This window comes from Scomber japonicus, chromosome 6, assembly GCF_027409825.1.
Source record: "Scomber japonicus isolate fScoJap1 chromosome 6, fScoJap1.pri, whole genome shotgun sequence".
In the NCBI taxonomy this organism is placed as follows: domain Eukaryota; kingdom Metazoa; phylum Chordata; class Actinopteri; order Scombriformes; family Scombridae; genus Scomber; species Scomber japonicus.
Genome location: NC_070583.1, coordinates 7,264,634 through 7,292,453, shown reverse-complemented (window position 1 = coordinate 7,292,453; position 27,820 = coordinate 7,264,634). Strand labels below are relative to the sequence as shown.

Genomic DNA, 27,820 nt, shown 5'->3' with positions numbered 1-27,820 from the left:
GGCTTTGGTTATCAGAGCTGTCCTGATGATGTTTTTCTGCCTTTCTTATCCCTCGTAGTACAGAGCTCCACAGCTGAGTCAGAAAACATTAAACGTCCAGACTCAAAAAGACTCCCAGTGGGGGAGAAAAATCTGTGTGTGTGTGTGAGTGAGGGAGAGAGAGACAGTCCAAGGGCACGTCTCATTGTCATTACAAATACATTAGGAAGCTGGCTGTAGGAAAGGAGCAGAGTTCTGGTCTTTTATGAATTATAAGCATGCAGACCAGACAGAGTGGAGGATTTGAACATTTCTAAGTGAGTGTGTGAGTGTGTGTGCCTGAGAGAGAGAGAGAGAGAGAGAGAGGTGAAAGAGAAAGAGAGAGAGAGAGAGGTGAAAGAGAAAGAGAAAGAGAGAGAAACAGAGATATCTTTTGACCAGAGTCCTGGGGATATAGTCTAGAACCAATCAGACTTGTGTGAACAAATGCAGTGATAATGACATGCTATATATAGATACATATGGTGCATATACAGTGATACACACACTGGATAGATAAGCTGCTGTGCTGAATAATGTGTGCCTCTGGGAATTTCTGCCCGTGTTGACCTCCACTATAGCAGCAAAAAACATTAAAATGCTATATCCAACCTTCTTTTTCTTTTGGTTTATTTGCTGTTTTTTTTAAAGTGGTGCAGTGTGATATAACACATTAAGATGATATACATCAGACACAGATACAGTACATGCATCAAGATCCATAGACAACAACAAATCTAGCTTTTGGCTTTTCTGGTCTCAGCAAAAAACTTACTACTAATTTGTCAATTGACAGAAAATCAATCACCAACTATGAATAATGATAATTGTTTTGAGTCATTTTGAAAGAACAAGAAAATGAAAATGTGCTCATTCCAGCTTTGAAAAATGTGACTTTTTCTTGTTTCCTCTTTGATAATAATAAACTGAGAATCTTTGGATTGTGGACTGGACAAAATATGACATTTTATAGACTAAACATATAATTAATTAGTTGAGAAGATGATTGACAGATTGATTGATAATGTTGCAGCACTATTTATGTACATTAAAAAAAATAAGGAACTAAGTTTCATATAATTTCATATAAAGACTAAGTGTGAAGTCTAACAATATAAAAGTAGAAAAAATAAATTGACAGTTTGATTTATACTGAGTGAAATAAATGGCTTGTTTTAAAGGTCAGTTTACAGTAGTATAATGTCTGTGGCTCTGAGGAGAACAACAATCTAGTTTTAGGCTGACAAAATGAAAAGATGCTGGTTGCATCATAGGAAGTGTAAGAGCTGGTGGGTCTAAACTTCTGGATTTTTCTGCCATGGCTGCACAGATTTTGACCATCCTCTTTTCAATCTGTCTCTTGTTAGTCAGCGAACTTAACAGAAGTGCAATGCTAAATCAGCAGAGTCCCCCTTTAAAAATATTTGGCTCTTCACTTTAAACAACAGGGGCAGGATTCGGGACCTCAACCCAAAATATAAAAACCATTTCCTTAAAAAATAGAGAAAAGAAACTGAGACAGCTGGACTCCTTGGTGATGAATGCCAGATGAAGCTGTTTTTTCTCCTGTTTATCAACCACAAAGAACTAGTTTAGTGCGGAGGAGTGTGCAGTTCACTGGAACTGTGTCACATGACTTCAAGGAGACTCAGATATTTTGGAAATTATTTCAAATTCACTACAGACTGCTCACGTGGAACCCTTTCAAGCAGGAGGTTTTCAAGGTCTGGCACTGTGGGCCTTCCCTCAGACATAATTGACCATCAATAGTTTGGTGAATTAGCAGTGTGTTTGCAATGTAGCCATGGATGTACAGACAACTATCACTGGTATTCTGAGCTAATAGGGAGCATCTTTTTTCCATGATAAAAATATGTATACTTTGTGTCTTTGAGTTTTGCCACATATTGCAGCTCTGAACTGTCTTATCTCTATATGTCTGAGACTGCAAAAATCTATGTTACTGCCAACTAAACCATTTAGTCTGCATCGGCCTGTTCTAGATATTTAAATTGAAACCACGTCTAGCCACATTAAATACTTCTTCTAATCTTCTAATCTATATCCACAGGAAGAGAAGAAAGGAGTGTGTTTTATTCTTGGTGAATAAACCAGCCTTCTGTGCTTATAAAGACCCTGCTCTGTAGCCTTAATGACATTGTGTTAACAGTTTACTCCCAATTCGTTTTATGTGTTTCTCTCTCATCCCTTGTTCCACCGTCTGTAAATTTAGTTTGTGTTTGTGGCTCAGTTCAAACTTACAGAGAACCGAGAAGCTTCATTATTTTTATTTTGGATTAGTTTGGACCACCCTGTTGGAGGCTTTAACACCAGCACCATCTACACAAAGAGAGAGAAAGATAAAAACAGATACAGAGAAAGAATGAGGAAGCCAGACAAAGAAAAAAGAGGAGAGGGAGGCAGAAAAAAGGCCAGCAGGGAGTTAAACAGAGAAAGCTCAGCAGAGAGGAGCTAGCAGGAGGCCAGCTTTAGAAAGCTATAAATTGAAGTCGAGCAAAGATGTCAGGCTGTAATTCAGGGAGCAGAGCTGCACATCAACTATTCATTCTGTCTGGGGTCGTACAATTAGATTAATACACTGCTTAGACTGATATGAATGGCTGAATCTAGACATTTATTGATAATCGCATTCTGTATGAGGCATTAAGTGTCAGTTGATAGCATGAATCCAGCATCAAATCAATTTATTGAATCCAATCCTTTCAAATCCCACATTGCCCACATCTCCTTGGGTTTAGCTGCCAATATTTGAATGTAACCAGCTAGAAATAACTACAAGTCAAAGAATTATAGATCTGTGATCATCTTTTGTCAGCTGAGACAGCAGAAACAATACAGCTCTTAGAGTTATTAAATTAAATGTACTTTTACTTTTACACACTGTCCTTTTATTGTCAAAATACAAGAGGTGTATATAAATATATAAATAAATAAATAATCAGTAACCTCTGAGACCTCTGAGAAGCCTATCTGAGTTTCTGTCTTTGAGAGATATTATTTTGTAATAAAACAAAATATTCTATCCATACATATAAACTTTAAATATATTAAAATTATTATGAATATTTGAGTAAACAGAGTATCATTTAATCATTTAAGTAGGCTATCTCGTGGCCGGGCCGAGTGTCCTCTTTTTTGGAAATCAAAATTTGGTCACCCTAGTTAAGATAATGATCATATTGTAAATGTTAAACATATTTGGAAATTTGCTTCGTTGGCGAGAACTAGATAAGAAGATTGATACCACTCTCATATCTGTGCTGTAAATGAATCCACAGCCAGAAAATGGTTAGCTTAGTTTAGCTTAGCTTAGCATAAGGACAGGTAGACTTAAACAAACCAGATAAATATATGTTGTGTTCACTAGTCAGCTTTAGAGGTGCTGGTAGGTAGTTTTTGTCACCTTCTGACAGTGTCCAACTAGCCGTTTCTGCTCAGTCATGCTAAGCTAAGCTAACAGTCTGCTAGCTCAAGCTGTAAACTTCTCGTCTTTCTCTCACAGCAAGACAGCAAATAAAGTTTCATTTCCTGAATTTAGGATTTAAGACGAAATGTTGCATCTGTGACGTTAAAAAGAGCGAGGAGAGATGAAAAGGTTGATTAAGAGATTTGTTAGCATATATTTCTGTCTGCAAACTGAATCCAAACTAAGAAGGAACTTTCAGAGCTCAACCCTGCTCATACAGAACAGGACGGCAGATATTTTACTCTAGAACAGATCTCTATTGGAAATGTCCCTAAAGCCATAGTTTGGTCTGAATCAAACTGATTTATTATTGAATACTGATTGAAAACTACAATTAAATTGAAAACTAATAACTACTATTACTATTAGAAAATAGTATAAACAGTCATTATACTGTACAGTTATGTTGCCACAAGTTACTGAAAGGCACAAAGTCATCTATGGGCAACCCCAACTATAATGTGCTAATGCTGACTTTCAAAAATCTTGTTAGAGCCTACAGTGAAGCGTGTGTGTGTGTGTGTGTCTGAATGAAAGGATTTGCGTGTGTTCTTGAGTGCCTGAGGATCCACAGTCTCCAGCAGAGCATTCCAGCCTTTTCCATTCAGTCTATTGATTTATTATCAACCACAGTGCCAACATTGACTTTGTGGTGTGACACGAAAGCAAAGCAGCAGCAACACTGAGACAAAGGAGGTGATGGAGGTGAAGAACAAAGACAAAAACATAAATGGTATACAGAATGATAACAGGACAGGAAGAGTCTAATTACAGGACTCACACAAACAAACCGTTACAGCAGTCATAGGTAGAAAATTATGTTTCTACTCATTTAATTGTTTGTTTTGAAGGAAATACATTGTCATTTGTAATTGTGGGTGTGGAACTTTGACTTTTGTTCTCCTTCAACCTATAAATACTTTAATCAAGGTTTTTAGGTCAGTTTACTTTGTGAGTCAAGAGGGAAAATTGGACAGGAGAATGTCTACTATGTGTTTTCACATGTAAGTGGCATAGTGATGATATATTTTTCCACTCAAACCACAAATTGCACTGCAATGGCAATTGTAAGTGAGCCGCACATTCCACACTGTGCTCATGTTCTCTCAAACTGATCCTCTCTAAACTCACAAATTCCTGTATTGAGATGTGGTTCTTGGGCTTCGGATCAGCACAGCCCGGGTGGCAAGAAAGACATGTGAGTATTGAGGACACAAGATAATACAGACATAAAATGTGATGAACTCACATAGTTACCAGTACTTCTAAAATATATATAAAACATCAAACTTTCTGACAATTAAAGCTGTATGAGCCATTCATTTCATCCCTAAGAAAATCTGTCACAAGAAATGATTTTTAAGTTTCAACCTGTTTTAGCTCTTACTGTTATGGATCATCCTGTCTAACTGCACCACTGTACCTGCCCAGCACCAATCAGCAGAAAGACAAATGCTGTGTTTTAAATTGTGTACTTCTGTACTTGCATTTAATATTTTGAGTGCATAACTGAGAAGTATACAGTGCACTGTAGGTACCTGTATGGTGTACTCAAAACGGTCAAAAAGCTGAGTGTGGAACAATGGACACTTCCCATTCTCAACAGTTGCCATCTTGGCTACGTAGCAGAAGGAGAGGGACCATTGTTCAAACTGGAAATGATGGCCAAAGACATTGTAGCCTAACTACAGTGAACATCACCACTATATCCAAATGCATGTGTTTTTTGCACAACTATGATGTTGTCACATATAAGCCAGGTTTATTGGGTTAATTTAGCAGTCTGTAATGATTTGGACAATAACAGGAATGCTAACACTAGCTGCCTAATGCTAGCTTGATTACTAGCTAATCATCATTTCCAGTAAGTGTGCAACGGCTGTGTTTGATTTGAGACAACACTAACCTATTGAAATTTGTGCACTGCATAAGTAAGTACATAGTGTACAGAGTGTACTACACTGAAGTGTTAAAACAAAAGCATGTGATTTGAAACATAGCAAATGTTAGCAACTAGCTGGTGAACATTTAGCAGCAAATAAACCAGACTTGTTTTATTAATAGTTGTTGGAGACCAAAACAGAAAAGAAAGTGGAGTGAACGTTGGACTTACATTTGTTAAGTGGCCAAAATAAATGCTAATGTTTCAGCTGTCGTTTGCTAACATGTTACAAGACCAGCACATTTCTTTTGTAGCAATAGAAACTCTGCAGGATGGAAGCTTCTGAAAACAATCAGAAATGTATCTTTCAAGCAACAATATAAGCCATTTGTCCTGAATCTAACTAAATCATATTTTCCTGAATTTACATCTAAACGTACCTTCACTCTAAATGCATCTTCAAAATTTCCTTGTAACCGAAAAGGCCGCAGAGTGAGAACTCCACTCCCGCACAGCAACAAGGTGACATTTGTTAATGGCTGGCCCGGAGGAAGAGCGCATGTTCGCTGTTGCCTCCACTTTTTAAGGCTGACATTTTATTAAAATGAAAGGGACTGCGCCGACACTGAAACGAGCTGCAAAATGTCACAAGCCCGATGCTCTGAGGCAAAGTGTGCGTTTTACCAGACTGCTGTGCAGCTGAATCCTATCAGACCGTTATGTTGCTTTACAGTTTTGGCAAAGAAGCAGCCTCCGTGATCCATCGCAGCCTATGTTTCATCTGTTACATATTCATGACCCCACCGGCCCAATGCTCCTCAGGCAATGCTGTTATTCAGATGGGATTGTAATACGCTGTAAAGCCAACATATCTTTCTCTTTTACATCTACATTTTGTCTATGTAGGTGCTTTTTTTTTTAGTGTTACAGGGATTAAAGCAAAAAAAAAAAGAAAATCAGTCGCTTCCTAGGATTTAAGGTACAACAAGGTTGAAACAGCTGAGAAAACGGCACATTTTTCTGCTAAACAAGATTATATTTCACCCACTAACCATTACTGCTCTTTTCTAAATGAAATGGAAAGGCTTACAGGCAATAATAAGGCCTACTGCAGTCTGTATAACCACAGTGGGGGTCTGAGGTAGAAATGTTCAGAAATCGTTTGTGTTTTATTTTAGCACCTTATGGGCTACAGAAAATGGTTATTAACATTATAAGAACTCAATCACTCGGTCAGACCGTTGCGATGACATGGAGAGGATTTTTAGTTTTTATTGATCTTTATTGCTCTTGCCGTGATCACATCCAGTCTTTTGTTTCTGTTTGCCAGAGATTTTAGTTTTGATTATTCTAAATACAAAAGGAAATTAGCGGATTAAATTAAATGATTCTTGGTTTTTTACTCTGGTAGATTTTATTGCACTTACCTGGTTCACTGTGTTTATGTGAGCAGCACACCCGAGGTGAAACATACAGCTCTAGAATACAGAGATCATCATCATAGTCATAAAGGGAGATCTCTCATTAAGACTTTGCTTTCTTACCATGAACCACCCAATGTTGCTGCTATGTTTTAAACAGCACACCGGTGTTTCAGATTCAGAGGTTTGAGGCAGAGCTGCAGGGTTGAGTGGAGATGTGGTTGTGTATGTTTATTTGTGCTGTTGAACGTAACCACTTTGAAACAATAGAAAATAACTTATTGATCAGATTGACAGCACTCCCTCTCTTCATTCACTCTCTAGCTCGCTCGACCACAGCTAAAAAAACATCATCCTGTAGCCGCTTACTGACGGAGCAACTCTGTCCCCCATTCAGGGTCCGGACCTTTTATACAGAACAGAGACGAGGAATGAAGTTGTAGAATTCGCGCATTGAACAGACTCTCTGAAAGCAGAGGAGAATGAGGCGATAACAGCAAACAGCAGCAGAGGCTAATGTTAGCTGCTCCTCTCAGCGAGGTGGAGGTGAGCCTCCATGCAGCAGACAGACCCAGCAGTGAAGAGCTGTCACAACTTAACTCAGTAATTTAGATGCAGTAATGGTCTGCTGGCTTCCAACACCATTTTACCTATTTATTGATATTTGGAAATTGTCTCGCAGGCCGCCCATGTCTGATCTGTGTGTTTGTTGTGATAATAACTTAGGGTATCACATTATAGGCTATATTATTATCATACCTTTGCAATTCTCATCAGATCTGCATTGATCTCATATATGGCCCTTGGGCAGTCCAATTGATGGAAATCCGTCGTACCGACTAAAAGCTTTAATCCCTGATGTTAAACATCTCTGTCCTTTGTTATGCAACAAGTAGTAGCCCACATGTGTTTCTTGTCTCTCTTGGGGTCTGCTGTGTGTGGATATAAATTTAACACAAATAAAAGATAATATGTCTTTTACTATACCATTTACTGTGTGCTCTTCCTCTACCCTGTGGAGCTAACGCTGCTTTTTAAGCCTGTTATGCAGTTTGGCTCTTAAGCTATAGTATACCTCATGTTTGAGGCTGAACTCTGCATGTCTGCCAAGAGAACTGCATTTAGATTCAAGACAGACGTTATTCAGTGATATGTGGTTTTCAGATATCAACCTCAATTTTAAAGTGAATCATCAAAGTGAAGTAATTCCAGTGTTGCCTGATGCGTGAGAATCATGAAATGTGCATTTTATCTGTGGTCTCTCATCCACCAACACAAAAAAAAGTGTGAATAACATTCCATGAATTTATATATTTATATCAAGCTAGCAAATAACATCCAGTGTAACTGACCAAACACACTGTGTGAGTCCTTGAGGTTTAAAAAACACATTTAGCGTCATTGATACACCTGACTTAAAGCTGCAATAATTGTTTCTCCACAGTTCCCTTCGTCTCTACTGAGCATTTTAATGTCTTTCAGCTCATTGTTTTGCTTTTACAGCTCGCAACTTTATTGTTTCAGTTCGTTCTGTCTGTTTTTAGTCAGAAAGCCCTGATAAAATGCTCCTTGCCAAGCAGCAAATGGTAGGCAGCCAAAGTTAGCAATTAGCTGGTGAACGTAGTAGAGCATTTAGCCACTAAAAAGCTACAGATTTTTCTAAATAGCCTATGAAGAGCAACATGAGGTAGAGAGTGAATAGTGAACTAAAAACCATCAAAATGACCAAAACACATCTCATATTGGATGCTTATTTTTCTCAATGCTTGCTTAACGTGTAAGTAGATAACTATTTGCCACAACAGCTTAATAGTTGACTGTTACTCTGCCATCTAGTGGCCAAAAATAACTGCAGGTTTACTGATAGATAAAGACATATTTGCATTTTTAAAAAGAGAAAAGTCTTTGGTTGATTGATGTTTAAATCTAGTTTATTTTTGTTATAGTATTATAATCATAAATGGTCATGTATAGATCAAAGTGTAGATAAAATGATTTTTATATATGCAAAAAATAACAAGATGTTACATTTCTAGCTGTAAGAAGTGTCAGCAGCATGCTTTCTGCCCCAATGAGCTCCATTAATCAGGCGGCAACTTTTATAAAGCCTGAGAGGCGAAACCCGGGGCATCAAATTAAAAATAAAAAGTTTACACAGCACTTGCTGCTGCTCGTAAAGCTTTTTGCTGTGGGCACATGACAAGTACAAATGACCAAAATGAGCATGTTTGCATTTTTATCAGCTCAGTGTTTCTTTCATCTGCATTATGACATTATGTTTAGAGAGATTCAAATTGAAACAGGGGTAGCGAGAGCAGGCCTAGTGTAAATTATGCCCTTGATTTTACCTAACCTTTTAACCTTCTGACTGCTTCAAAATAGGATGATAAATGTTCAACTTCATTATTAACTACTCCCCCTAATTAGCAAAACTGTGAGAAAATGTAATTCAAAAGGGGACACCACCAGGAATTTTCAGCACTCTTCAATATTTACTAAACTGAACTGTTTAGACAGAGAACTTTCAGTATCCAAGGGGCCTCAAAAGCTACTCTAAAGTTTGCTACACTTTGGTGGGAGGAGTCCTTCCTCCTACTACCTCCACTTCCTGTTTTCTTTTCTCTCTGCCTCTGTCTCTCTCTTTGCAGAGGATCTGTGATCTAAATTAGCAGGAATATGGCTCACAGATAACTGGGAAGAGACGGGATGGGCCTTATCGACATCCCCATTACATCTGCTAAGCCAGTTATCTTGCCTGGGTCTCCTCAATGAGACTGAAGGCTGAGGGTCTTTAAGGTCCGATTAGCACTCTATTCCTCAGGATCCCTATTGTTAGATAAAACTCTCCATTTCTGGCTCTTTAATTAGCTTAAGCAGCTTGGCACTGCCAGAAGCACTTGTGATATTTCATTATTCTAATCCTATTAGTGCAAACTAAAGACAGAAGAGGAGAGAAAGTAACTGAGACTAGACTAGAGGAATTAGTCTTTTTATAGCTAATGAGTATAGTTGAATATATGATATAGATGGCTCTGCACTGTAAGGGAGCAGTGTAAGAGAGCTGAGGATTTGTGACGGGTCAGTCTGTATCTGCTCCGTTCCCCTTCGTCCACAACCGTCTCTGTACGAGCCTCGGGGACAGTGGCTGCACTGAGGGTTGCACTGGTCTATCTGACTGGTCTAATCAGCTCTGAAGGTCTGGGTCAAAGCCCAGTGTGGAGGGAGGTCTCACAAGGGTCAATCACAACAACTTGTGGGCAAACCCTGTTGTCAGTGTGTCTTTTAAGAAGGAGAAAAGCTAGTGATATTTTCTATTTTTCTTACTGTTGAAAACCAACAATGTGGTCGTCTATCTCTCAATACTCTCTGGCTCTCCTACTCTGTGTTTGGCTATCAGCCCAAAGATCATTGGCTACGACTGAAGACCTAAATCTTTAAACTCGCAAATACATTGTTTGACTTTTAAAGAAACGACACTCCTTAAAATAGCTGGACATGTCACTTTCAGTTACAAACACAAGAGTAAATAGTGCATTTGATGAGAACTATTTGGATTAATATCATAGGGTCAAACTTGACCCATTTTATATCAGAAATATGGATTGATTTTGTATAATTGCCTAAAATTCACATAAATTGTTTTATACTACATTCCATTCTTTGCAAGTATAATCATCACTAGTTTCATAGAATTGGGTGATAATTTGTGCTTTGTAAACAGTCAAACTAGACCTGATCGATTTTGACCTGGGAGGACAACAGGTGTGATTATGTGCTGCCATTTAAATATTTGAAATGGTTTCATGGTTTATATTAGGCTTTAGCCACAATCGTGAAAGTAGTGTGTTCATGGAACCTGTTGACAATATAAGAAATATAAAATATACTCAACCTTTCTGCCAGTGCATGGTTATTTCAACCAGGAATGGGAAAACCAATTAGTGAATTCTCTTGTTCTTCCATTTGAATGAAAGTCTACAGTCTTTGGCCTTGATGGTAACTGAAGGTTTGTTTCAGAGGTGAGGCAATTGTATGCAGCGTCAACATAAAAGCAGAAGTTAATGTGAACAGATCTAAGTGGTGAAGGGTTTACAAACGTGTTATTTTGAAGAAAAACTAGCACTCATCTGAAGACCGTATGACTTATATAACAAATTCATATATAGAGAGACTAACTTGAAAATCAAAGAGGAAAACAAGAGAAACAGCTGGAGTTAATAGAAGGTTTTGAAATTAGTCCAACTCTAAGCTGTCAAATGAACACATTCATAGACCAAAAGTGTGTAATTAGCACCACTTCTAGTCTGACCACGGCTTAAAAAGTGTTCCTTTTCTCATAAGTTACATAACCTGTTGTTAAAAACTGTTTCAGCTGAGAATGATGCTAACATTACGAGGACCAGCATTAAGCAGGAAAAGCTGTTTTGGTACATTACAGTAACAGCAGTAAATTACATTTTCTTTGGCACCATTACTCCCACATCTGTTAAATCAACATTAAAGTGTCTCTGAGCTTATCTAGAAATCGGTAATGTTTAGTGTTTCCTCGTTTCCTTCATCACATGCTGCTCTGATGAACTGTTCTAGAAATGACCGCCTCTGAGGAAAGACTTCAGAAAGAGAACCCAAACAAGCGATGCCAAGTGATGCCAATGGGTTTTTTTTCACCCTCTTGTCCTTAAAGTCTCTGTCTTTTCCATGTCAGCAAGCCCCAGATGGATAAGTATTAGGTCACAGACTAATTTGAGAAGGTTTTGTTCTCCGATCTGCACACAGTTTTGGATTTGATATCATTTAACACGGTGGTTCCATCTGTTCTGTAAGTGAAGAGTTATTGTTAGAATGAGTGCAAACTATGATCTGAATTGAATGTAAAACGTTCTTTCTCAACCTTGAAAATAGTTTGACTAAATCATTATCACTATTTCCTGCCTTTCTTCTGCAGCTTTTAACCATATCTCATGGTTTTCATCACTAGCACTCATGTGACAGAAATCTCATACTTAGATCCCATAATGACAACTGTACAAAATTCACCCGCTGATGAAGACCATGAGATGTGGTTGAAAGTAAGTGGATTTGGAGTGTGCACAGTATTGGTAATGTTGGCACCACTTCACATTTTTACTGTATCATTGAATCAGCCTCTAATCTTTACTTCTCATATCAGTTCAAAGCAGCTTTCAAAATTGCACATGAATGTTTATTTACTGCGCGGCAACTTCCTGTTGTGAAACTGTTGTTGCTTCAGCCGATGTGCTATTTAACAATTTCCTGCAACTCAGTCAGTCAAACACTCTATAGAGATAACGCACTTCCTCTCTCGTGTCCTTTATACCTGTGTGTGCAGTAGCTACATCTGATGGTGTAAAACTTGCATTGATCTGAGCTTATGGGCAGTGACCCAGGAACGTCTGAGAGGGGGTAAAATGTCCCTTTTAAGGGTCTCTAGGTTTGTTTTCATTTACACTAAACAAGTGAGGAATGTGAGGAAATGATAAAATCATATGATATGACCCTTTGTAGGGGTGAGAATCTCTCTGCACCTCACAATTCTATTAAAATCCGATTCAAAGGGCTACGAATCGATTCTAAAATGATCATTCATGCATTACATCATCATTTTTCTTTCTTACTGCACGGCTAATTTTGCATCAAAAGTCAGATAAATATGAACTTTTTTCTATTTAGAAAGTACTTTAAAAATATGAATGTAAACTTTCAACATGCATGTTTAACATAAATGTGTTCACATTAAAATAAGTATACCACAATAAGTCAACAGTATAGACAAAGACCATCTTTTTAGAGTTAAATGCATCCAATAATAAAGAAATGCTGATTGATTTTAGACGTGACAAGAAGGCCTTCACTGAAAGTGTCATAGATGGAGAGAAGATTGAAACTGTCAGCTCCAACAAATATCTTGGCATTGTTTTTGACAACGAGCTTAAATGGGATGCAAATACTGAAGTGTTGGTCAAACGTGGACAGCAGAGGATTCATCTCCTTCAGATGTTGAATTCCTTTTCTGTCAGTCCAGTGATTTTCTGTCGTTTTTATCAGGCGTTCATCGAAAGCCTTTTAACTTATTCTTTTATCTGTTGGTTTAATAATCTGTCACTTCAAGGACAGAAATAGTCTCAACAGTATCGTGAGAACTTGCTCCAAGATTATCGGACTTAAGCAGAGACTCCTAGGTTCCTTATGGGAACTACAGGTCATGAGGAAGTCACACAATATTTTGAGTACTTCCGGGCAAATCTTAAGACATGAATTTTCATTATTGCCTTCAGGGCGTCGCTATGCCCAACCCACTTGTAAGGGTGATCAAGTCCTTTATCCCCTCTGCTGTCCGACTGTTGAACAACAACAGGTCCAGTTGTGTCTGTATGTTTTTGCACTGTGCAGTTGGATACTGTAATGCATTTTTATCATTTAGAGCTTGTATAGGCTACCTCTTAATGAACTATTTATTGGACTAGGGCCCGCAGACTTTGCACACATATTTAGCAGATTTTGCACTTCTTGCACACAGTTGCCAACTCTTCTTTCTTCTGTGTTTTATCTTATTTATGTGTACGAGTATGTTGTGGTGCGAGCTGTCAAATAAATTGCTCTTCAAGGGATTAATAAAGTTGTCTAAATAGACCTGCAGCTGTTTGTTCCTCTCTGCTGTACTGTTAGCACCGAGTTATTTCATTCACCTCAGAGTTTACGCTTATTCATGCTGCAGGGTGTGTTGGTCAGCTGCTCTGTTAGCCACTCTGCTAACGTTAGTGTTAGCTAAGTGACAGCGTTGAGAGTTAAACTTCTTTTTATAAGATGAACTACAGATGTACTCTCGAGTGTGTGTCCTATATAAGACTGTCCTGCTGCTGCGCTGCTCTCACTGTTTGGTTCCACCTTTGTCGTCCGTCAACATCAAGTTAATAACTACGGTTTAAATAATCGATTCTTGACCTTTGTTAATCAATGCAGAGTCGTCCACGTCCGCATTGCAATGCATCATATAATCGAGACATTTTCCCACCCCTAAATTTCACCTGGGATGAACCTTAACATTGACAAAGTTACTTTAATTACAAAACTTCAGAATGAATCAGGCTAATTTGCTGTTGCTAACATTTAGTGACACTAGCATTACTGTGATACCAGAAATAACATTTTCATTATATTTATTACATTCAAATTAACTGCCATGTAGTTGTCTACTTATGGTTATCATGACAAACTACTGGTTATGTTTGTCAGTTAAAAGTTGAAGATATCAAATATGTAAATTGATCTTGTTGACGGTTACTAGTCCTCCTTTGCGGGCTGAGCTCACATAATATTAGCTAACATTATAATTCTAGAGTAACAGGACAAGCTGCTGCTCAGCTGTAAATGTCCAGAAATCCTTACTGAGGTGATTAGAACCGATATGACGTACTTAAATACTAATATTTACCATCGACCAGTGTGTGCTATTAGTCTCTACTAGCCTGCTACCTAGCTAACACACAGGGCTGGAAAGCTAACACCAGGCTGTTTAACCTGAACAAAAAGCACACAATCCTCACTTTTAAACATCAAAAAACAGGACAGTGTTTCTCTTTCTATCACATCATCTTTGGCGTACATGTTTGTGCACATTTACGAGCAACAGCCAACAGTTTTGTTTAGCAGCTTGGCTAACCCACAAGATAAATGTTGATTCAGCTTATAACGTCTGAAAATGAGAAGCCTGAGAACAGCAGTGATTGACAGCTTGGTGCAGGGAGGGTTTTCTGATGGGACATTTCATATTTTAAAAAGGGCTTATTGACACAATGGTGCACTTTGGCTCAGACAATGTACATGACTCTTTTTTTTCTACACAACATGTTGCTTCACATTCAAAACAGAAAACCACCCCTGGTTTCTCAACACTTTCAGGTCAACCACTGTGTCTCACTGGACCACACAAGTCATTTGAAATGTGCAATCCTCACTGGTTTTGACCACATTAGCCACCATGGAATTATTGGAGCACTGTATTGTTTTGACTTCATTAGCCCAGTGCTTAACACCACCTGCTTGTGTGTACACTGTAAATTTGCACCATACTGTTCATCCACTGCCTAACTGAGGCGTATAGAACTGTTAATCCAGTATTATTTACAGGGCCACTCTGCTAGCCTACCATATAAGACCTATACACTATCAGGGCAACATCCACAGCTTGATTCCCTTTGCTTTCTACCCCTGTTACCTGTCTCTTCACACTTTCATCAATCAAATAACCCAAACAAATTATTAATAGAATTAAAAGCAAATAGCAACAAAGCCACAGTAATTTAATTCATTCAAATCAGTGTATGTTTGTCGCATTCCATTTAAATGTATAATGTAGAGAAATGTCAAACGTCAGCTGACACAGTCGAGTGGTGAAGAGAAATTTGAGAATTATGCAAATTTACTTAATCATAGTGTTGAAAGCTAATGTAATTCCCTGCTTTCCCTGCTGTTTTGAACTACAACAAGAAGCATTAACTTAGTATGCCGAACCATCTGATATTAATTACCAGATCAGACAAATCCTTCACGGCCGACCTCTCCTTACAATCAACTGTTGTAGCTGCTGTCGGCCCACGCCGGAGCAGACATGTGACGCAGAGGAAAGTAAATCTGTCCGAGGCCGCGTATGGAACAAGAGAGGAGATGAGATCCAAATCATACTCGCCATCTGCTCCGCTGTCTGTTTGTCTGCTGTCTAAGTGAAGCGTCCACTACACAAACACTGGAGGACTAACAATGATAAACATGCAGAGCTTCATGTTACCGCCAGCCAAATAGTCAGTTATGCTGAGGTGGGAAACTGGTGGTTCACATTGCTACAGTGCATATCACAGGCTCACAAACAGGTTCTAAAAATGCATGCAGGTGCACTGTAGAGGCCAAATGGCTACTTTCAGTTGCTGTATTAAATATCTGTGTACTATTTAACCAAAGACTACTGTGGGACATGACATTTATCTAACAAAATAAACTAACAAAACATTATTCATACTTTGTCTTTTTAGTTCTGTACTAAACCTTTAACCACTGCTTTCAAGCTTTATTATTTTGCACAGCAGATTGTTTGCCTGAACTCAGGCTGCTGTGAGTACTGTAGCACTCTCTTTCTCCTTTCATTCAGTATAAAAGGGCTCCACTTGACCAGACTGCTTCTGTCAATGACAGTGAATGCTATTCAGCTGTGCTCACTATTCTCAAAAGATGTTGGGTTGTTTTTTTTTTAAGTTTCCAAAACCAAACAGAAGAAAACAAAGCGACTGAATAATGTTATCAGTTGACCTAAGGTCTTTAAATATGTGTGAACAGTTAAGGTTAAGGTTGCGGACATATTTCAAATGCAGAACTACTACAGATTTTTACATAAAGAGTCAAAGTTTTTGTTTCAGAGGAAAGTTTTCTTTTAGCAGCTGCATACTCTTAAAAGGAAACTTTAATTTACAGTTGATTATATGATGATACGTTGAACTTTCTTCAAATATTTAACTATTACTTTAAAGCTTACAGGGTAGATAACTTTCACCATACTATATTTTGACTTGGGGCTGCAACTAATCATTTGTTCAAGATGGATTAATCTAATCTAAACCTTAATCTTAGTATTTTTTCCCCTTGCACAATCACCAACCAATACAAGTCTCAACAATCTTAAAATTAATCATAAATGATCATCAAAAGCCTTTAAATTAAACCTTCTTTCTGGTTAATGCTGCAAAAAGCGAATAGTGTTCCATTTACATCCAAGAAAGCAACATTTTTTATTGATGCATTACAAAAAAATACTGTTGGGATGCAAAAACTGCCTGTCAATTGAATAACCACTTAATTATTGGACTGTTTCATTGTTTTCACCTTTCATAAAGTTCATGGTTATGAAGCCATGTCATTTTTATATGCTAGAAAACAATAACAGGCAAAAGATATTAAACTTCTACTTCTTCCTTCCATCATTTCTAAACTTCATTGAAAGCATTCTGAACCTTGTTGAGTATTCAGGTACCCCTCCTCCATCTCACTTACCCTGGTAGTGGTGGCGAACATGTACTTGTCTCTTAGCTGGAAGCTGTCCACCTGCTCCAGGATCACTCTGCGGTTCTGTTCGCTCTGGAAGAAGTCGGTGCTGCTGAGTATAGTGGAGACGCCCTGGGGCTCGTGTCTCTGGACCAGCACTGTGGTGGGGGGGTCGTAGGGCTCCACACCCCTGGAGGAAATGGAAGAAGGTGATAGAAGTGATATACATTGTATAGTATATATTCCTACCTACCAAACACTGTATGCTTAGAGGTCACTTTACCGACTCTAATAATTTATAATCCAATAACATCCAGTACATGGCCCAGCATTTTTGTGCATGGTTTACAGGATGTCTCATCACCAGCTGTAGCTGTCTCTATTCATTATAAATGTTATTCACTCTCATTGAGGTCTTTTTGTTGAGGTCATGGCTGGGAAATAATTCAATATTGTCTTATACTGACTTTTAGAGGAATCATTTAGTGGATAATTCTGAGTCTGTTAATTATTCAGAGTCTCGGGTTGCCCATCATAAAAGGTCAGCACTGTCAAGACAGCTTTTTTGTCAGTGGTGGGATATGTGTCACCAAAGTTTAGCTCATTGCTACAAATTTACATTGATCCATGCAAAACCACTGATAAGGCGACTGCACTCAAATGAACAGATGTTACGATAAAATTCCTCCATTTTCAATGCTGGCAATGACCGCGCCCTAAGGTGTTGTTCAGACCAACATTAACACTGTGAGACATCAATGCAGCCCCCTTATTCATTTCAATGGAACAATTGTGTTAGCATTAGTGGGGGTGATGTTGACTTGTGCAGCAAAAAGCTTGAATCCTGCTGGAGTTTTGCTGCAATGCATTGCGTTGTCAACGCGCAATACACTGCATTAGCACAATTTGGATTACTTTGTAATTTAAACAGGGAAACCGTTAATCTTATGCTCACTTTACCACCTACACAGCCTCTTTCCTACATTTTAAAACGCAGTACCATTTTTGGTAGGCAATTGGCGAGGGCGTCAATGCATTGCTTTTCTTTCAGTAGATTAAATACCGGCAGCATTTCACAGCTATATGAGTGTGTCCAAATTATGAGGGGTGCTGTAGTTTAACATGTGGCATATTTCACCCCTTCCTCATAGTGGTATGTCTCCATGCAGATACTAAAATTTTTGGATTTTTGAGCAATGAAATATGAAAAGGCAGTATATCAGTCTCTACGTACATTAAGTGAGCAATGTGGCAGATTTGAGTAAGTTTCATGTGCAGAGGTTTGGGGAAGGGAGTTGGACACCATATCATCAACGACTGCCACTGCTACTAGAGGCCAAAAAGTTCCCACTATGGGTCATTTGAGGATATCTTTTTTCTTTCAACCCATCAGTGCTGAAGTGGTTTAAACCGGCCTACTGATGGAGCGACAGACCAACCGGATCGCTACACTCTCAGTAGATAAAGTCGGATATGGGCCAGCTGTCTGCATTTACTGTTGCAGCTAGTCAAACACATTTCATGATTATCAGTAGTTTGCAATGTCCCTTCACAGCAGTTTAATCTCTGTTCTTTATGTGTGGCGACTGCATGTCCTTTCTGTGTTCTTATGGCTTTCCAATGGTTGCCCCCATTATCCCCCCCAGCATTCAGAGACATGTAATGGTGTGGAGTTAATGCTAGTATCCAGTTTTCCTTCAGATGCCTCATCTAAGAAATCGTCATAGCGTGAAGAACTTTACTCAACATCTTCAGAGGTGTTTATCTGAAAAACACGTACTGAATTTTGCCTCGGGGAGGCTGCTGCAACACCTAAAATAACAGAATTATTCTGGCTTTCACTGAGCTGTTTCAAAGGCTTTTTGACTCAGACAAAGTGTCCTTATCATTTTTTCCCCCAATAAAAATGGCAAAATTTCAACATAATAAATGTCAGCATTTTCAAACTGAAAATATCTGTGTGTGTGTCAACCTTCAAAAACAGAGTGGTCAAACTATTTGTGGCTTATGAGTGTACAGCAAAAGGGTGTTCAGAAACCGTGGCACGGAGAGTCATCTGGAATGAATGAAGGAGGTTGACTGCGTCTTATCGTCTGCCTTCCAAATCAGTGTGTTTTCCTCCAGAGTCTCGAGAGCTAAACAGAGAGAGCAGTGTCTTGGCTGAGCTCGGCCTCTGTGGCATTCTTTCAAAGGTCCCTGTTCAACTGATGGACACTGTCTGGGATGAGAGTGCATGAAGAGTCTTGTCTCTGTCCCTGTTCCTTTGAATTAATTAAACCCTTCTAAACACTTCCTTGACACCCTTCCTCCTTGTTTTGCCATTTGCTAGCAGCTCTGCTTGTTATTCAGTTAGGGTTGCCCTGAAATCTTTAGAAGGACAATACCAGCCTTTCTGAATTGAGGATGCCAACAGCCAAGATTTTAATAGACGTGACAGTTTTCAGACCAAATGTTTAGAATAACTGACATACAGTACGTGTCAGTATGTCTACCGTCATTCAGAAAGGTGTTAACTTCAAGTCAACACTAACAAATTTGCTTTTCTCCCTTCTTTTGTAGTGACATTTAGTCCTTCCGATCACATGCTTTCTTGTTAACCTTCCACATGCCCTGACTCTTATTCTTCCTGTTCCATTTTGTTTCTCTCAGTGCATTTGAAATCTCTTTGTCTGTTGGATTTGTAGCATTGTCTGTAATCCATATGGAAGAAAAGATTGTACACTTCTCGTTGTATACACATAGGATTTTGCCACTCAGTCTGTCTCCTAGCAGTGAGATCACAGAGGATTAGGAGTTGGGTGGGGGATCGACCCATCAGATTGAGTTGGTTTTGAATGCATCTAGCAGCAGGCTGCGAGTAAGGCTTGAGTCTCTCTGGCTTTCGGGCGCCTAGTCTGATCTGCAGCACAACAGTAGCGCCTCCCGCTAAAGCCAGAACAAACAGGATTAGAGCCAAATTGGGGAGAGTTTAAGATCAATCCTTTTTTTTGTGCTGCTTTTGTCCTCAGATAATTTGCAGTTTCTCTTGGCTGGTTCCCCACTGCAGTGGTGTAGCTTTTACAGACTTTATCAGATGTAACTGGCCAACCACAAAATGCCATCATTAGTTAAATAAATCAAGAAACCTATGAATCAAGGATGATGAAACTAAAAGGCTCAGTTAAGTGATTACAGTGGGCTGTAGACAGGACACTTGGTAGCTTATGAAGAACACTGAAAGAACACAGCGAGGTTTGTTGCTCGAGAAGACAAACTGTACTCGGACAAGACTTTAAAAAGGTGTTTCAAAGATGTACTTGGACGCCAATGTGCTCTGAGTAGGCCAAAATGGAGGGAAGATGTGTCCGGACAAACTAAAACTTAAGCCAAATATGTCTTATTGCAAAGCTCATGAAGGGACCAAAACAAGGAGAAACAAAAGTAGTCTGGAGGTAAATAAAAGACGGAGCTGGAGGTCCTGGTAAGTGTTGTGGTCCAAACACACCATCAGAGTGTACAAGCCAAATAACCCTTTTTCATTTGCTGTTAGGGGCAAACTGTCAGACTACACAAACATTTAACCCTGTTGTTGCAACTTTTGTCCTCGTGGGTCAATTTTGACCTGGTTTGGTTTGACTGTTTATGAAGCATAAGGTATAAATTATCACCCAAATCTGTGTTAGAACCTTTAGCCAACTTCATTCCAACCTATTATCACAGGTTTTACACTTTTGTTCTTAAGTTATGGTCAACAGGCCTCATTTAAGTTAAAATCGACTTTTCAGTTGAACGATTGTCAGGAGGGTTAAGCAGTCAAATTTGCCTGAATACTATCAGTTAATATCTACAGTTTGATGGTTTGTTAACATTAATCAACATTAGCCAAGACTGGTTATTATAGTACAAGTAAGCATATACCAGCAATACCAATGGGTGTTATCACTTAAGCAATTCAACTTTTTATTTGCAAGAGGAAGGAAAGTGGCTTTTCTTTTCTTTTTTTAACTAGAAGGTTACACAATCTTGCTTTACATGATCATGCTAAGATGAGGTATGAAGTGAGCTCATTTATCGGCATCTTTGGGTTGCCATGGTGATAGGAGTACTTTCTAAATTCTTAAGTTTGAACTGACTGACTGACTGACTGACTGTGTGAAGGTCTGGATAAATATTGATGATAACATGGTTGACTTGGTACTCCTTTTCACCTGATCGCACAATACAGTTAGCTGACAAATGTGAGGAGGGGGTAAAATTATGTCTGCTGAGATTAATAACTAATAACAAGCTTCTATCATATTAGCGGAGGCACATATTTGTCCTTCCTGAATTGATTAAATAGATTGAAGCTGGTTTTCATACATTGATAATGACAGCTGAGACCAAGTAAACAAGCTTGGAGTCACATGACAGTTATTAAGTCATGTGACTTTATAGACATGAATAGACTTTTTATTATTAGGAGAAAATCTATGGTTTTAGTTTTATCTTTGCTTTGACTTTAATTGAATACTGATTATTTAATATTGCTTCAATTCAATTGATATATATATAAGATGCTTTTATCTCTTATACTTACCTACAGTTCAATTGCTTTCTGCTTACTCATCAAATTTGCACACTTACAAAACTGACAATTCAACAGCCTACAGGGCTTAAACCCAAAACACATCTCAAATTCTTTCACAATTACACTCATTTATTCATTCGCTGCTCTTTAAATGACTTTAATTGTTACACTTCAAACTACTTTTTAGTGCTTCGAATTCAACTACATCTCCCTAACAATATATCAAATATGAACACTTTAACCTGTTTACTGTCTTTGCACCTGCCTGTTTTTAGTTTAAGGGATCATTTTCTAGTTTGTTCTATTTGTATATTTATCTGTTTATTTTCTAAGTAAGCATTATATTTCAGGTATGCATTATTTTCCCATGAATGAGGAAGTGCTAGCCATCAGATGTTCTCGTGACAACTGTTTCCTGTAGTTGGTTTCCTCTTTATCAGTTCTCAAATCCAGCAGCCTTCAATTTTGCAAAAAAGAGAACATGATCTAGGTGAGGTGTGTGGGCGGCTGTGTGTGTTATCTTGTTATCGGTGACAGAAGCCTGTGTTCTGTGCAAAAAGTAATTTAGCTTCGCTGTGGAGTGACAGCGAGGAGCGACCTGCAGCTCCATGTGATCCGTCTAAAAAGGAGCTTCCATCTAGCAACCACACGAACCGCATTGCGGGAGACATTTATTCATCTAATTCGTCTCATTTATCAACTGGGAGACATCAGAGAGGTCTGATTGTGTTGTTCAGTGCTAGTTTCCTAATTTTCCCCACAACCCATGATTTTTACAGTCTGAAGCACTGACCCGAAATCCCGACTGCTTTCATTTAAATTTACAGCGACAGACTCAGACTGCTGAAGCTGTTGGCAGAGGAAAGGGGATATGCAATCACTGATTTCATTGTCTGGCTGCTGGCCGTGGTAGAGCTCAAAAGCCTATAAAAGAAAGGCTACTTTGGGTTAAAGCAGACTATATATCAACTGTTTTGATTAACAGCAGGAAGTAATCTTTTCTCTTGTTCGGAGGCAATGCTGCCGGTCTGTTTATGCTTTCAAACCAATCCCACAGAGACTGATTCCAGTCAGTGTGTGTTTTGTTAAAGGGAAATCATTCAGACACAATTAGTTAATTCTAAAATCATCATGAGGACAAAGTCAACCCTGTGAGGCGACTAAAAAAGTGTGCTAATAAATACTTCACAGGCTTTATAATTAGAGCTGCAACTTACGATTAGTTATGATATCGATTCATCTGTCAATCATTTTCTCAATTGACTGAATAGTAATAATTGCCAACTTATCTATTAATCAACTAATAATTAACTAACTCTAAACGGAAGGATCTTGTAAAGGAAATATATGAAAATGGAAAAAAATACTATGAGAATCAGAAATCAAGTTGATATCTTTGAAGAAAGATAGGAAACATGGGTGAGATACATAACACACACACACACACACACACACACACACAGTTAGACAATTATAAGATGAACTGTATTGATGCCACTTTGTTTATAAAATATAAAAGAACTTTACAGAATAGGTAAGAGTCCATTTGTGATATGTGTATGTATGTATGTATGTATGTAGCCTATGTATAGGTGTATGTATGTATTGGCATATGGTTGATATATCCTCTGACCTTAAAGTATTAGTTAACTTAGCTTACTTAACTAATAATCTACTTAACTGATATTTCTGATGACTCAAACTGTATTTTGTCATCTTTCTAAAACCACCATTTATCCTTCCTGAACTCCAATCACACCTGTCTAAGAATCATTTGGAGAGGTATCTGTAAGTTATCATCCACATACTGCGCACATGATTCAGTACACATGTCTAAAACAAAGCACCTTTAGGAGCACAAGACCCATGTAACCATTCATTCACCCTTTACCCGTCTATAAACTTTGGGCCTGGGTAACAAGATGTAGAGTCAACAAGCTGGGTCAAGACACAGCTTGTTGCCAAGAAACATTTAATAAAGACCTCAAGAGCCCCGACACACAGAGCTGAGCGCCGACAAAGACTGACGGATGTGTTGCCTCACGTCTTCTGTTAAAAGATGCACCTGAACACACCACGAAGACCAAGTGAGCGAGTTGAAATGGTTTCATCTTGAGCAAAAAAAAAACCTCAGAGATGGTTGATGCCTTTCACTATTTGCTAGCTTACGGCTAATAAGTAATATATTTTGGCCGTTTGGGATGTATAAATACAAATGACGCCATGGTCAACACTCACAAATAACGCAAGGCAAAAATTCACAACACAACTGCCAAACTGTTGTTGTTCTGGTAAGGTTGCTATAAAGTATTTGCCATTCATGTTCATGGATTACCTGGTTGCACTGAGGGTTTTTTTCCTAATCAATCAATGCCTTTTGCTGTTTACCATCATCTTTGCACACCAATCCCAAGCGCGAGTTGTCAGGTTGAAGCCATCACTCGGAGGTTTCACTATCTGATGTGAGGTGTTGACATTTATATTCATAAGTAATGCTCCAATAAAATATAAATAGCACGTTCTCTCTGTGACCCGAGATAATCTGGATCACCTTTCATCTCGGTGGCTGCCAAAACGGAGCAAGTGTGTCTCTACCTGACCTCTGTGATGCCGCCTGGGGGGGCTACAGGAGATGCGAGATACGGCTTCCATAAATCACAACTTCTTTATAGTTCATTTCCTCGTTTAATATGTTAAAAAGATGAATCTACTTCTCTTGTTCTGCTGGTATTTAGTCCAAGGAGGGGGGTTGCGTGGTCGAGATGTTTCACAGATTGAACCACACTGATTGTTGTAACTAAACCTGTGACTACATCAACCACAGTATTGCTAGCACTTACAACGGGCACCATTGAGTATAAAATATGTATAATACACACGTTTGAGGCTGCTGTGACATGAACCGACACTGCAATGCATCATCATTTGTTAATCCTCCCACACCCACCCACATACATACTGACAAAGTGAAAGTAAACATGAACCCCCGCCCCCCCCCCCCTTCATCCTTCAGGTCTGGTCCTGCTCACCAACTCAAATAATGGACCCATTGACGGGGCTCTTCCTAGAAGACAAACACAGTCTGTCACTACTGTTAACAGAATCCAGACAGTGTTGCCTTTACATGAGATGGGAGGGAAAAAAACATCTGAATGACCGCAATGTCCAAAAAAAATGCTCGCTCCATTGAAGTTGTTTGAAAAGCTGTCGAAGAGCCATGATTAAGACATTTACAATTCATGGTTCGCCACACAGAAAATAATGTATTGTCAATGAAAATCCAACAAGTAACCAATCCCTGTCATGTCCAACAATATTAGTACATGATGTTATATTTAAAGATGAAATATTTGAGGTCATTTCCAGCTCTCGTCTTGGATTTTTTGGGGGACACTTTGTCCTCTGAGGTGCAGTTTAGACTTACAAGCAGATTAATGGGTTCTACCTTTGTTTAGTTTATGGAGCGAGAGCGAGGGGAGTGGTTGAGCACTTGAGAATTTTTGGACAGGGAATTGGTTGAATTGTATCTAAAGTGAAGAGAATCAGCTCTGCTTGATTGACTGTGCTTGCCAAAAAAATGTATTAAAGTGAAACTCGCCATCTCATTCTCATATATGATCTTTATCTTCCATTTCCTCCTTGAGCCACTGAATGCAGCACACAGTTTACAGCATGTATTCTACACAGTGCATATTGTGCTCATCGTGAGTCGAGGCATTGCTTATCTTACCAAAAGTAGGTCTTCACGTGCTCTTGGATCAACACCCATGTCTCCCCAAAGTCGTCTGATTTCCACAGCTACGGAGGCAGGAGGGGAGAAGAGGGTGGGGGGAGGTGGAGGAGGAGAGGGGGTGAGGTGGGGGGGGGGGGGGCAAGAAGAAGAGGGGGGGATGGTGCACTGTAAAAATGTAGGTCAAGCTCATTCCTTCGTTTTAGCTCCTGCACATGTGACAAGGAGAACACTGGAGAGCTGTGCAGCCCGCTATTGTGCTTTGAACTTGAGACAAGGAAACAACACACGCACACACGCACACACACACACACACACACACACACACACACACACACACACACACACACACACACACAAAGCTTCCATGCAAAAACCCAAACTTCTGCTATTGGTTAACGTGCTGTAATAAAATACTGAATCAAACAACTGCTGAAAATGTTTAAATGGAAAACACTTCCTACTGATTAAAATAATAAAGGACATTTGATAGATGGAAGCAAGAATATGAATAGGGATTAGTGTTACAGCATACTTCATGATTTCAGATGTGTTCATAGCAAGGCCAGTGATGTCTAACAGTAAATATATTGACTTTATTATCATGTATCAAGGAAAAGCAAATGTTGTATTATTCCTTTAAAAAGCTGTGTAGCAGATGTGAGCATCTGGAACAAAAAAACAAACAGGTGCTGGACCAAAATGTAAAGTCCACACTCTGTAGCTCCCAATGCAGGTACAGTTTAAGTATACCTGCATAGGGAGCTGAAGTGTGCAGACTTTCTTCTCTGTTTTTCCTTTTTTTTAAAGACTAAAACCATAAATAGATCATCAAACTTGTTGTTTATAGTTGGACTAGAGGTGCTTGCATGAGAAAATATAACTCTCTTGGCAGCTAAAATGATTTTGTGTAATAGGGACGTTTGATGATGAGATCTCTCTCGACTGTAAAAGAAGTGACTAAAAAGAAAGGAAAAGGGTAGCTGAGTTTAAAGCTGAATAAACAGATTTCCCTCAGGTTTCACGCCAAATGTGCCTGTGTCATTCATGTGGTTTAACACATGAGATTATATCATAAAACGATAACATGACTGCTGTGGCTGTGGGTGCTGCAGCAGGCTGTGGGTGCTGCTGCAGGCGGAGTGAGTGAGCCTTTACCTGCTTGTTTGGGTGAGAGCTGTCGTAGCCGAGCACCAGGTTGGATCTTCTGCTGTGGAGCAACAGGTCTGTGGGTTTAAAGGGGATGGAAAAGCCCTGGACGCTCTTACAGAAGTCGAAGGTGTTCCACAGGTAGTTGTTGGTGGAGTCGACAAAAAGATACTGATGGAGAAGAAAGAAAAAAGGATGTGAGAACTGTCCTGGATGCTACTTTAGAGTAACCATCTATACATATATTCCCTAACGCCACTACAAAGTTTGATTATAATTACACTGTGCTGAGTTCCTTCAACTCCACAGTTGGCGGGTGCATTGTTGGTGAAGGGGAAGAGGAAGGGGAGTGTCGTGTTGGATTTTAGTGCAATTTGGACACGCGATACATCTAATATTAATAAACTTTGAATAAACCAGCTCTGCAGACTGACTCCTGAATGTGTCTGGGAGAGAGCAGAGACAAATGCGTGTTACGAGTCAGTGAAAAGTGCTCTACAGAGAGAAAAATAGCAAAAACAGTGCTTTTAAATCAAGAATGAACACTCTCAACTTGTATCTAGACAGAAAACATAGAGTTAGCAGCAGGTGACGACACGTGAGGCGTTCAAGTACATGATTGGGCGTAGGTCACCTGTGTTTTGGAAGCGCTTAGAGCTCATCCATATTATTTTTTGATGCATTTTTATTTTTAAATCCAGCCCTTATTTTAATGAAATGAGAAAATGTATCTACTATTAGAGTACATAGCTTTTTATTTATATCATTGGTGTATAATAGAATGTTCTTTCACATCAACTGTATTCATTTCTCTATGTGTTGAAATAGCAGCCAGGGGAGAAGCTATTGGCCTGTTCTGAGTGGACACTGCACTATTAACCTCTCAGTCCTGTATGAGATGGACTCACATGATACACTAACAGAAGAAATAAAGTTACATAAAGGGAGGATTTTTAATCGCCTCTTATCCAAAAATCATGACATTAAATTAAAACACTCTACTGAGTATTAATGCAGTCTTTAAAGGAATACTCCAGCAATTTAGAATGACACTTCCATTAAATTGGGGGGCTTATAAAAGATAGATTAAGAAAAGAATGGTCAAACTCAAAGGAGGCAGATGTATACTGACTGAATACTACATTACCCACAAGGCTACAGTAACATTGTTTTATTAAACCCTCCCTTCCTGGTAATTACCCAAGTGTTTCAAACTCAGTGCCCCCAATTTGTAACTTTGGCTTTTCTATAATAAAATAATAATCGTCTTTGAGCCCAAACTGAGATAATCCTGATGACATCATTATGACATCATTAGGGCTGTTTTCTAAAGATTGCCCGAGCTCCTCCAGAGCCACAGAAGACATGACACAAACTGATTTGGGAGTGTAAATACTGGTGGAGGGTAACAGTTTTTATATTGTTGAAATGGTGCATTGGGAACATGAGAATAAAAGATTTTTATGATGAATCATATATTCATATATATGTACCCCACTTGTATATCTCAAGTTAGAGCTTTTGTGCTGATTCA

At 38.9% G+C, this 27,820-nt stretch overlaps 1 protein-coding gene across 1 annotated transcript in view; it reads right to left on the bottom strand.

Moving 5' to 3' along the window:
- Nucleotides 1–27,820, bottom strand: part of sorl1 (sortilin-related receptor, L(DLR class) A repeats containing) — a 93,686-nt gene that overhangs the window by 38,707 nt on the left and 27,159 nt on the right. Inside the window, exons 4-6 of the mRNA XM_053320859.1 lie at nucleotides 26,296–26,457; nucleotides 25,138–25,205; nucleotides 16,868–17,048 (exon numbers count right to left, since the gene is read on the bottom strand). Of these exons, the coding sequence (XP_053176834.1) occupies nucleotides 16,868–17,048; nucleotides 25,138–25,205; nucleotides 26,296–26,457 (411 nt within the window). The remainder of the gene's footprint in view (nucleotides 1–16,867; nucleotides 17,049–25,137; nucleotides 25,206–26,295; nucleotides 26,458–27,820) is intronic.